Source organism: Dermatophagoides farinae, chromosome 8 (assembly GCF_024713945.1).
Source record: "Dermatophagoides farinae isolate YC_2012a chromosome 8, ASM2471394v1, whole genome shotgun sequence".
Lineage (NCBI taxonomy): Eukaryota > Metazoa > Arthropoda > Arachnida > Sarcoptiformes > Pyroglyphidae > Dermatophagoides > Dermatophagoides farinae.
This window is the reverse complement of record NC_134684.1, coordinates 3,004,447-3,017,862: the sequence shown is the minus strand read 5'-3', so window position 1 is coordinate 3,017,862 and position 13,416 is coordinate 3,004,447. Positions and strand designations below refer to the sequence as shown.

The following is a 13,416-nucleotide window of genomic DNA, read 5'->3' as shown; positions in this document are numbered from 1 at the left end:
TGTATTTGATACATTTCATTTTTGTTTTGTTTTGTTTCATCATCATTATTTTTGTTTTTTTTTGACCATCATTGTGTTTCAAATCAATTATAATTAATGAGAATATTGATGATGATGATGAAGATGATGAATTGAATGCGTTCAATGCGTCAAAATAATGAGAGAAAAAAAAAGAAATTTTCTACATACACACACACACACACACATGAACCATTATTAATGTTCCAAACAGATTCAGAATTTGCAAGAATAATACAATTACATTATTTGGATTCTTCTGACAAATTTTCTCTACATGAATTTGATTATTATTGTTATTATAATTATTTTTAACACCAAATTGATATATAATCATTTATAATGTGTGTGGGTAATGAAAATTGAATAAAAAAACATGAATGTGATGAATATTAAAATCTGGCCCCAACGACATTACATACACACACACACACACACACGATTCTGGTCGTGGTTTACGTAAACAATTTCCCAATGCTAAAAAAAAAATTGTCAATGAGCCAAATGTCAATAATAAACGTGATGAAGATGTTTAGTGTGAAAACCAAAGAATGAAAAAAAAATCGTCAAATCATTAGAGACATTTGGAAATTCATCTATAGAGAAAAGACAAAATGATGATAATCAAACACAATAGATATCAAAAAACAACAACAACAACAACAACAAACCAGTAACAACAATCATAATTTAAATATAATAAATACAACGCTATTCGATGAATTTCCGACAGAAAACGACAATAAACGGATATCGATTTATTGATCAAATAAAAAAAAACTACGGAAATTGTCGTTTGAAAATAAATTCACGAAGCATGGAAAAAAAAGTTTTCATTTTCATTTTTTTTTCATTAAGTAAATTTATATTTTGTTGCAAATTATAAATCTATTAGTGGTAATGAAATAAAAAAAAAACAAAAACAAACACGATTCTTGGAAATTGATTTTTTTAAAAAATATTAACTTCAGATTTCACAGTTTAGTTTGTGTATGAACACTTGAAATCTGTGCATTAGTTTAGTTCTTTTTTTTTCTTCGAGAATTCATTTTTCTTATTTTTTTTTTTTACAAACAAAAATGATTAGAATTGAAATTGTTTTTTTTTTCTTTCAACCAATAATCAGTTTATTGTATTTGGATTTCGGGCTGCCACAACTACGGCTACAACGACAACAACAACAACAACAACAGATGTTGAGGTTATTTTCTTTGAATCTTTATCACGAAAACTTTTTCTTTTCAACATTTTCATCTCCATATGAAATTCTCTTGAACAATAAAAAAGTGAAAATATTGAAATTTTTTTTTCTATCCACACATTCAAACACGTTCAAGGAATTTTTTTTTTTTTTGGTCTTAAAAAAACGCTACGATTCTCTCATCACATCTTGCACGCGATTAATTTGTGTGAATGAAACAAAAAAAAAACAAAAATGAAACGGAAAAAAATGATTATGAATTTTATTGATTTTATGGCAACATGACATGACAGCTGCTAATGATGAATTCGGAATTTTTCGGTTTTTCTCTTTTCGTAAATATTGATTTACATTGTTATGTTACATCCGATGCAGAATATTCTATTGAATTTATGTTTTTTTTTTCCTTTTGAAGTTGTTACATTTCTCTTTAGTTTACCTTAATATTCTTGTTTCTATTGAATCAATATTTGTTTTTACATCCAAATGGAATGGAATATTATCAAATTAGTTTCATTAATTATTTTTGTATAATAAAAAAAAAATCTGAATATTGAATTCATAAAGGTTACAATGCGCATGATAAAAATCTAGAAAAATCTAATGAAATTCTTATGGGATTATTTATCGTTGAAACAATTTTTTATTCGATTGGCCATTGGTTATTGGTTGGTCATTGATTGGTTAAATGGTTATACAAAGATATCATTAAATGCTAATGTGATGAATTTAATGCAAACGCGTGACTTTTCATTTCTTGTCATTGTTTATGAGTATGTGTGCGTGTGTTTGTGTGTTTATATGTGCCCAATAGTCATTATATCATTGATGATAATAATGATGATGATGATGCTATGAACGCCATGTGCAAAACAAATTTCCAAAAAAACCCAATGGTATAATATACGTCAACACGGTGTATTGTGGGTACCAGACACACACACACATATACATTAGTTTCATTGTGAATGGTGCCTCTCATTTTCACGCATACGATTGGATTCTTTTTCCACATTTATTTAGTTTAGTGTTTTTTTTTTTTTTTGGTTAGGGATTGTATATGATGTTTGGTCGATTGGTCGGTTGACTCTATGTTCATTTTAGATTGTGTGTGTGTGCGTGTTTGTGTGTGTAAAATAAACGTATAGGGACCAAATGCAATACAACATATAAAAATAAACAGTATCTGAAATCAGTCGACAAACAAACATCATCATTATCAACAACAACAATAACAACAACAACAACAAAAACAACAACAGAATCTAAAAACAGAATTCTTAGAGGAAAAAAAAACTAACAAAATTAATGAAACTTTTAGAATCAACGAATTAACTATAATCAATTAATTTTATCAACGTAAACATTGTGGTTGGTTGAAAATTAATGTGTGGGCAATGTTTCAGAACAATTATCATTAATATGATATACAACAACGACAAAAGTATGTGCTTCAAACTATTTGACATTATCATCATCGTCATCACCATTATCATCGACGGCAAAAAAGTTTCATCTTTTTTTCTGAAGAAAAATTGATGAATCAAGTGATTTGATTCGATTCATTGTCATCATTATTGAATAAGTTTTTTATGATTTCAACAATGAATGTACAGCGGATGTATTTATCGTAGACATTGTTCATAATAAATAAAGTGATTGAAAAATTTTTTTTTCAACAATAAAAACAAGAAAAAAAAGAATTTGAATGTAAGTCTTTTCTGTATTTTTTTTTTTTTTTGGTTTTCATTCATCATCAAATTGATTGATTAGGAGATAAACCAACCAACCAACCAATCGATCGATCGATCAATCAATCAATTGGATGGATCGATTGATGAGAAAAAGATAAATTCATTGAGATTAATTGTACAGAATTTACATTTCCTAATAATACCAATCGATCATTGTATATGCCAAACATTGAAAAAAAAACAAAACAAAAAAAAAACGGTTTACAATTTTTTTGTTCACAAGGAAATGATAAAACTGACCTGATTCATTGTTTCAATAATTTCCATTGGAAAACAAGTTACAACAACAACAACAACAACAAAAAACCTGAACAAGTTGTTTCCACAAATGATGATGATGATGAAAAAAAAACATAGAATATTCAGTATTTTTATATTATGTTCCGGTTGATGTCTGACAAACTGGACGGGAATTTAATATGGTGTGTTACACATTCACACACACACACACACATATGGATAATCGGATTTCCATTTTCCATTCTCTTTCTGTCTCTCTCCTCGCTTTCGTTTGTTTATTGTTGTCATACAAAACGACACTAATCACCAATTTATTTTTATTTTTTTTTCACAATGAATTTTTACTGTAGATTGAATGAAGATTCATGAGATTTCAGAATAAATTGTAATTTTTCTTTTCATCCGAGAAAAAAAAGTTGTTTAGTTTTGTTTTGTCGAGGTTCATTAATTTTGTTTCATGTGATTTATGACAAAATAACAACAACAACAACAACGAAACAAAAAACGGAATCAATGAACTTGTAGTGATATTTATATTACCTTTGTATCTATTTTTTTTTTGTTGGATTGGTGGTATTGTATATGTTGTTTGATGATGTTGCAATCAAAATTTATTATTGATTTAAATTTGCTATACTATTTTTTGTTCGATAATCGATTGTTTTGTTCATTTTAATTCAATTTTACTAATGAATTTTTTTGTTTTGTTTTGTTTTGTTTATTCATTTTGGCTATCAATCAATGATGAATGATGAACGATTCTATGCAAAGTTTCGAATCCTTTCGAATTATTTGTTCTTTGTTACATGATAGTTCATCAATTTTTTTTTTTTTTGTTGTATTCAGACAAGATGACGATAATGGCATTAATATTAGATTACAATACCAATGTGATCATATGATAGTTGAATTACTTGTTCAACAAAGAACAACAAACAATAACTATGAAATGAATATATATATAGTAGACCGGAAAAACATTCAACATCAATCGTTTCATTACAAATTTTTATCCATTCATTCGATTCAATTGTTTTATTTGTGTTCTTTTTTTTTTTTGTTGACAACGGTACTCCGGAAACACCGCAGGAACTATTTGTTCGTTTTTCTATTCTTCATCTACATTTTTTCCATTCATTCGTAGCTACATTCATCATGTTGAAATGAACACAGTTGATTATGATAAAAAAAAAGTCTATTGATCCATTTTGGAAACATAAATCGAATCTAAAGCAAATGATGGTGTCTTTTAGTTGAAACATAAAAAAAAAAGAAAAATCGAAATTCTAGCTATCATGAACATAATGAATTGTTGTATAACAATCAGATTGAATGTGTGTGTGTTTAAAACTGATTCTATTTTTTTCCCTTGTTTTTTTTGTATGCTTGATCAAGAATAATAAATTAAATTTACATTACAATTTCAATGTAAAATTGATGACAAAAATAAATTCCAAACAGACAATCAGTTGTTGTTAATGAATTATCGTATTTTTACAGAGAGAGAGAGAGAGTGGCAGAGACAAACAACAACAACAACTCGATTCGATTCGATGAATGTATAGGAATAAGCAAAGCAAATCATTATTCTAATCCAAATTCTACAATAAAAATTGATTGAAAAAGAATCCTTGAATATTACTTTTTTTTCTATGAATGAAATAGAATTCTGAATTATTTGTTTCATTTTCATGTCATCATCATCATGCAAGAATGAACAGAATTTTCATATAATTTTCTTTTTTTTTTTGCATTTACATTATTCATGCATTTTTTTTCTGCTAAAATTATTTTTAATGTCTCCAAGAGAAAGTGAAAAATTCATATTTTTTCGCCACTGAAAATTTTGGTCAATTATGAATGAATGGAAAAAAAAATTTCTGCTTCATTCTTGGTTGACTTTTGTCGTATACGCTGTTGTTGATGGCTGCCGCCGGCCAATGTTGTCGTTTGCCGGTATATAAAATTTAATATTGATTGCACAATAACAACAACAACAACAACAACAAAATGAATCATCCTGTGTAATGTAGCGTATACGTTTATTCATATATATTCACAATGGTTCAATGGTTGCCAAAAAAAAAAAAAAATTATTTTTTCACTTGGATTTTTGTTTGGATTTGGATTTTTTTTTCTTCTTCTTCTTCCAATGATTTGTGTTTCATGTTTGTCATGTGTTTGTTTTTTTTTCTGCTGATCAATATGAAAACAAAACAAAACAAAAAAAAAACAGAAAAAAAACACATGACAAAATAAGTTTGGGTGCAAATTGCTTGTTAGTTTTGATTTCAAAAAAAAAAACTTTTTTCTTCCTTTTTTTCTAAAAAAAAAAACGAAACAAAACAAAACAGAATTTGTGCATATCTACCACCACTATGCGCATATTTGCGCATATGAAACGTCAACAACATATGCACATTGTTCATCATTTTGTAACAAAAAAAAAAAATTTTGTCATATGGCCAAATACCAGAAGAAAATTGAATAAATGAATAATTTTAATTCAATATACCTACGCAAAGTTTTTTTTTTATATTTTCCACAAGTTTTCCAAAAAATTTATAACGCCGATACGCTGGCACTAGGAATGAATATATTGAAAGTAAGAAAGAGACAAAAAACTTGTTGACAAATTTCAAAAGAACCCTGAAGTGTTGTTCAAACAAAAACAAAAATAGTGAAAAAAAAGAGACAACGAATGAAATTGAAGAAAAAAAAATTCATTTTTTCCATATTGAAATCGGAACAACCGATTCTAGCCGCCATGTGTGTGTGTGTGTGTGTATGTGTGCTGACATTAACCAATCATCATTATTTCATCATTATTCATGCATTGATGTTTTTTTTCCGAAACAAATTCTTTTCATTCCTGATGTGAATATATATTTTTTTCATATATATACCCGTATCTCAAATATTTAATGACAAAAGTTTTTTTTTTTTTTTTGGAAAACTTTTTCTCACTATGTTTGATCTTCAGTAGAAAATGAAGTGTTTCTTTCATTATATATCCAGTATTTTGTGGTTTTTTCTTTGTCTTCACAATTCTTACCAATCACTACTACACTACTACTGTTACTATATTACACAACAAAGTTATTATTGTCATCATAGACAAATAACCCTGAAGCTCCAACCGTTCCATTATATACAATACTCCGTAACTTTACATGAATAAATTATTTGAAACAAATCATTCGAAAAATAACTTTGAAACATCTCGAAAAGTGGCGAACATTCAATCAGTTCTGTTTTTTTCCCTCTCAATACACTGGTCTCAAGAGAACATAAATTCTGATTCTCTTTCTCTCTCTCTCTCTGTTTCTCAGTAATCTAATCTTGAAATGAAAATCACACAAAACGATGGTTGATGAAAATTTTGTACAGCAACGGTTTTTTTTATGGCTTATAAGTGAATGATGTGTTTTTCTAGAATTTTTTTTTTGTTCAACTTTGAAAAGTTTCAGAAATCAATAATTCTTTGCAGGATCAAAGATCAGGAATCGAGAAATTTTTCTTCCAAAATAAAAGACTCATATGATCCGATTGAGAAGATTTGTAACAAATTATTCGATTAAAGCAACTTTTTAAACAAACAAACAAAAATTTACAATTCGAACTGCAATCGATCCTCAATGTCATTTCATCAGCGATTTCTGTAATTTAAGTTTTAGCGGTGAATATGATGAACCAGGAAATATTCCGTAATAATGAAATCAATATTCAAAAAGAATCCACGGGGGAAAAATGTTCCAGACATCATTCATTGATCACAAAGAATTTTATTTCCTGTTTTTGACCAGTTTTTTTTCCATCAGGATATAACCAGAATGATGAACAAAACTATTAATAAATCAATTTCAAAAACGTAAAAATGTTTATTTTTCGCAATTCTTTCCATTTCAATTCTAGACGTTTTCCTTTATTCTCATCGAAAAATGAATGATGAAATAATTTTCAACAGAAAAAAAAAATTTTCTGGTTCAAAAAAAGACCTTCGGAAAACAACAGATCACCCCTTCAGCAATGATCACAAAAGAACAATTTCATTTTGTATTATATAATCAATGAGAATTTTTATTATTATCCATTTATACACAAACACACATGAGAATGTACATATAGAATACATTAAACATGTCAAATGCATTAACTACGTGGTGGTGGTGGTGGTTATTGTTGTAAAATGGTTCCAACCATAATGACACCAGTATTATTAGATCCATTGAAAAAAAAAATTTTTCTTTTTTTTCGTTTGAATGGATCCAAGCACATCGCCTGATATATATAACAATAATGAACAAATGAATTGTTTCTGGTCTTTTTTTTTTTTTTTTTTTTTTTGGTTATCTCTGGTTTTGTCATAGACATATGCCACATAATAGTAACGTTTTGTGAACGGCGTTTATAGATATATTTGTTTATTTGTTTATTTATTTTTTTTTCTCTTTGTTGAGTTATAGTTAATTATAATTATAGTAGTTAGTCACATATGGTTTTTGTTTCTGTTTAATGATAAATGTTTTTTATGCTGGAATCATAGAATCTGTACATCATAATGAATTGGAGACATGAAATACAGAATAATGTGATCCTATATATATATATATATATATACTGAATGAAATGAATTTTTCTATTATTCTTATTTTTAGCATCATTCAACGATTTTTTTGAATATCATCATGATTTTGTTAATATAAATGTTAATCATCATCATGGATATGATTGAAGATGAAATCTTACCGGATATTGTTGATTTAAATATGATTGAACAATCATCATCATCATCATCATCGTCATCATCAATAATGGCATCATCAATTATTGATGCATTATGGACACCTGGTTTTATGCATCAAACAAATGAAACAACTTATGTTTATATTGAAAATCCACATGATATGATCGATCCATTTCATTCGAATCAGAATTTTATGGCCATTGTATTGACACATGCTATAACGTTTATTGTTGGCGTTATCGGTAATTCAGTAGTGATTGCTACATGGGCTCGTGGTGGAAAAATTCGTTCACCGACGGCCACTTTTCTTGTATCATTAGCATGTGCTGATCTATTATTGCTCATAATATTTATGCCACTTGAAACATTGGAATATTTTGTCATCACATGGGATTATAATGGACATATTTGTAAGCTAAGTTCATTCGTTGAATTATTATCGGGTATGTCATCCATATTGAATTTAGTGGCCGTTTCTGTTGAAAGGTATGATAAAGATCAAGAATTTATGAAAAATACAATTTCTGAATAAAAAAAACCATCCAAAGATTTTTAGTGATAGTATATCCGATCCATGCAAGACGTTGGTGTACGGTGACAAAATCCAGACGTAGTCTCATATTTGTCTGGTTATTGGCCATTATATTTGCTGCACCGCCTGTATTTAACAAGGTCAGTCGAAATTTTTTTTTTAGGTTTTCAATGTTTTGATTGACAAAATGAATATTTAACCGAAATTGGATTTTATTCTAGAGCACTTATTCAATGACCTATTATAATAATGAAACAGCTATAACAGCTTATTATTGTTTTGAAAAGAATGATAATTGGGCAATATATTTTGCCATTTATGAATTGTTAACATTATTCATAATACCTGCATTGCTCATGATGTTCTGTTATTCACGTGTAATACGTGAATTATGGACATCAACACGTGTGATTACTATATTGACAAGTGCCACTAATGGTTATCATCATCATCATCATCATCCAGTACATTCGGAAGCAACATCAAATCATTTAATGCCAAATCATAAATCGGCCATTAGTGAAACACAATCAATAGGAGGAAGTGTTGTTAATAATAATAATAATAATAATAATGGTAATGGTAATGGTAATGATCTAACTAATGGCACTAATAATACTAGTAGTGGACCACGTAGTTATCTAGTACGATGGTCAAATAAAAAAATGATTGAAATATCAATCAATTGTGAACCATCATCGAATATATCAAATTCATCAAGTTCTAGTTCACGAGCAATTGCCATAATGACACCTACAAATGCGACAGGATTATTTGTGAATAATAATTCCAAGAATAATAATCATAGTATCGTATTGGATGAACCAAAACCGGTTGATAATGATAAAGAATCGAATAATAATTCAATCATTAAAATTTTTCAATATATTCGTGCCATATTACAACGAATGAAAATTATTAGCTGTGATCATCATTATTGTTGTCAAACTAAATCACTGAATGGTATAACAATTGAACAATCAATGAAATCAATACCATCATCACCATCACAACAAAATCATCAACGATTCTCACATTTATCGGCTTCATCGTCCATAATTAATTATCATGGCTGTAATAATAAAGTACAATTAGATAGGCAAGAATCAACGATGCAATCGAATCAAAATATAGGATCAATATCACGAATTCATGATTGGTTTGGTAATCATCGAAAATTGAACAAACAATCATCACCAATAGAGGATAATCAATCATCATGTTTGGGCCATTATAATCAATCATCATCGATGATCGGTATACCGGCACCGGCACCAACACCAACAGTGAATTCCAGCGAATACAATACATCCACTGTTACCGATGTTCGTAATGCACGACGACAGGTATGTAATGTGTGGATAAATGAAAAAAGAATTTGGAATTTTTTTATTTACAGAATAATTTTTTCTGTTTTTTTTTAATTCACTTTAACCTGTTTAATTAGCTATACTGTCAAGTGATAAAAATGTTATTGTTCATTGTGATATTATTTCATGTTTGTTGGGGACCAAGACTAATATTCAATGTAATCAAATCGACTGGAATCGGTCAATTCGATAAATTTGCATATAGTGCAAGAGTTTATTTTTATCTTTTATCTTTTATACATTCTGCATTGAATCCATTTGTTTATGGTTTTATGTCTTCCAATTTTCGGTGAGAATATATTGATATTATTTTACTAAATGAATTATAATGAAAAATTTTTTTTATTGATAATAATAAATTTTAACTAACTATAACTAAATTAAGTTTACGTTTCTTACGTTTATTATCAAACAAGACGAATGATGATGAATTCGTGTAATCATCATCGACATAGACATCGTTATCGTAAACAACGTACCGGTACATTAACACCAGTGAATAATTCATTAGCTGAAGCAATGGCTACAACATCTTGTTTGCCTATGGCACGTACAGGTACAACCACTGGTTATAAAACAACACAACAAGCACAATCATTTTCAACAGAAAATTATCATTATAATCAAAATCAACAATCATCATCATCAATAAAACAGAATTCACATTCAGAAATTTCTGATTCATTTTCATATGCTGAAGCAGAATTATCACAGACACCATCTACTGTTTGTAGTCATAGAATATCAACTACATCGGTTGAATTTCGTAATCATCATCAACATCATCATCATCATCATCATCATCATCATTGTCGTCATCATAATCATTTTCATGATAATTGTAATATCAATAATGATAGCCACAGTGAAAATCCAGATTATAGCGAGGTTGAAATGGAAATTAATCAAATGATTGATCAAAAAAAACAACAACAGCAACAACAACAACAACAACAAAAACAACAGCAGCAACAATCGACCAATTTAATTGTTTCAAATTTCAAATATCCAAATCGATTAAAACGAATGTTATTTTCAATGAAATCACCTTCCACATCATCATCATCATCAATATCAAATGGTATAAGTATTGTAAGTGGTAATGGGGCAGCAGCCGCCGTAGGCAGCGGACGACGAAAAACGATAACAACAACAACAACAACAACATCAACAACAAAGCCGGATAATCGAAATAGCCGACAATCGGAGGATAATGAACATATGAAATCAGTGGCCATAGAACATCGATCATTACCATCTTTATTTTTTAAACGACAAAATAATCATCAACAACAACAACAGCAACAATCGAAACGTTTTAATCGAATAAATCAGGCAAATAATTTGAAAAAATTTAATCAAACAAATGAGAATGGAAAGAAATGTGTCAATTCTTGTCAATCATTGTTTTCACATTATTCATTATCGACAACAAAATATGACCATAAACAACAACAACAACAACAGCAACAGCAACGACGACAAGGCCATAAGAATAAGAGTTCCTATTATTATGAACATTCATTTTGAAACATGAGAATAAATGAGACAAAAAAAAATTGTAAAATCTGTCATCAACGTAAACACACCCACACACACACACACAAATTGACCACAACAAAAATTGTAATGAATATATGCAAACAAACAAACAAACAAACAAAACACTCTAATAATAATAAAATCCAATTGAATTTTTGCCAAAAAAAAAAATCCATCCATTCAATTTGGCTGATCCAATTTAAGATTAAAAGGTATCCTTCACTTTTGTGTGAATATTAAAGGAAAAAAAACTGTTGTCGTTGTTGTTGCTGCTGAAATAATAATAACAGCCACCATTCACTACTGTGGGCCACCACCACCACTATCACCACCATTAATAGAAAAAAAATGACAATGGAGATGACCACCACACCAAAATGAATGAATACAATTGATTTGGCCAATAATAATAATAATAATAACCGGATTTTAATAATGCAATCAAGTGTGTGTGTGTGTGTGTGTGTGTGTGTGTGTGTGTGTAGGTGACGGATGGCCCAAAGAAAGAAAAAAAAATCCAAGGGCTATTGTCAGAAAATTATCTTATCATTCATTTGTATATATGCTTGAAATAAAAAAAAAATGTTTTCATTTCATCATTTCGATTATATTGTAGATTATCTATTAAACTAAATTTAATTTGAACTTGAACTCGAAAAAATAAATTTTTAAATCTGAATATTTTGTTTTCATCACTGTGGTCTATAATTTTTTTTTTTTTTTTTTTTTTTTTTTTTTTTTGATACATTTGTTCAACAAAACGAAACAAAATCTGTTTTTTTTTACTGAATGAAAATTGACAAATTCACTTGGCCAGTTGGTTTTTATGGCTCGTTTAACTTGGTCAAACACACACAGTAACACTTTTTTTTGTTTGTTTGATGATCTTGAAATGTAAAACAATTGAAAAAAATGAAAATTAGAATAAAAATAAAATGGAATGAAATTGAAAATAATAATATATCACCATTTAGCATTTATTATTGATATGAAATTAAAATTTTGATCAAAAAAATCAATCTCTTCGATTGTAAACAAGTGTGTGTGTGTGTGTGAGTGGGTGTGGATGTGTGTTTGAGAGAAAGACAGAGTGGACACACAATCAAACAACACCAATCAATGATTAATCAATACAATTTTTTTTTCAAGTCTTCAGATTATTTTAAAAAATTTGAATTGTGCAAAATGTGAAAAGTTGACAGAAAGTAAAAAAAAAAATATTCAGGTCGATGGCAATGATTGGAATAACAACAACGACAACAACAAAAACAAAACGGGACAAAAGAAATAACATACACGCGCACACACACACGAACAAACAAAACACTATATTTGTGAATTTTTTCACTAATAAACACTTTCAATACGAAAAAAATTTACACATATGATGACGATTATACAAAAGAAAAAAAAAATGCAAAAAAATGAAATGAAATGAAATCAAAGCTACCAAAGTTATATTATCCATCTGTTTTTTTTTTCTTTTGTTGATGTTGAGATTTCAATTTTTTTTTCGTTGTTGTTGTTGTTGTTGTTGAAACGAACGAACAAACAAAACAAAATCCATTTTTTTCTGTTGAAAATGACAAATCATATCAAATGCAATGTAAAATTCAAGTGAATCAATGATGTGTTACATAATAATCATAACAATAAAATTATGATGATGATGATGATGATAATCGTAGTCACCCTAGTATGTACACACACACACATACAGGTAGGTGATGATTATTTTCAATAATAATTGACATCATCATCATCAACATGATGTGCTGCTAGTTTTTTATTCATCATCATCATCATCATCATGAATGCTTACCCAATTTTTTTGTATTGAATTCCATTTTATTATTTCTGGCCTTAATTTTTTTCATTTTATTGCCTATCATCATCATCATCATCATCATATCTCTTTATAGATGCAGCAATTGGCAATGTGATTATTATTTAACCAACATTCGTTTTTTCATTCATGGATCACAATTTTAGATTGTATATATCAGGTTGTA

General features: G+C 28.4%; 1 protein-coding gene across 2 annotated transcripts; it reads left to right on the top strand.

The window, feature by feature from the left end:
- Positions 1-2,182: 2,182 nt before the first annotated feature.
- On the top strand, positions 2,183-11,575 carry LOC124496288 (uncharacterized). 2 transcript variants are annotated; one of them, XM_075733558.1, is made up of 6 exons: positions 2,183-2,929; positions 7,872-8,446; positions 8,509-8,632; positions 8,714-9,838; positions 9,940-10,151; positions 10,279-11,575. In XM_075733558.1, exons 2-6 carry the CDS (start codon positions 7,920-7,922, stop codon positions 11,390-11,392), a joined length of 3,102 nt encoding a protein of 1,033 aa, XP_075589673.1. In that variant the 5' UTR covers positions 2,183-2,929; positions 7,872-7,919; the 3' UTR covers positions 11,393-11,575. The 2 variants fall into 2 exon arrangements, with proteins under 2 accessions (XP_075589673.1, XP_075589674.1); XM_075733559.1 differs by having other exon boundaries at positions 10,248-10,417.
- The last annotated feature ends 1,841 nt before the right edge of the window (positions 11,576-13,416 follow it).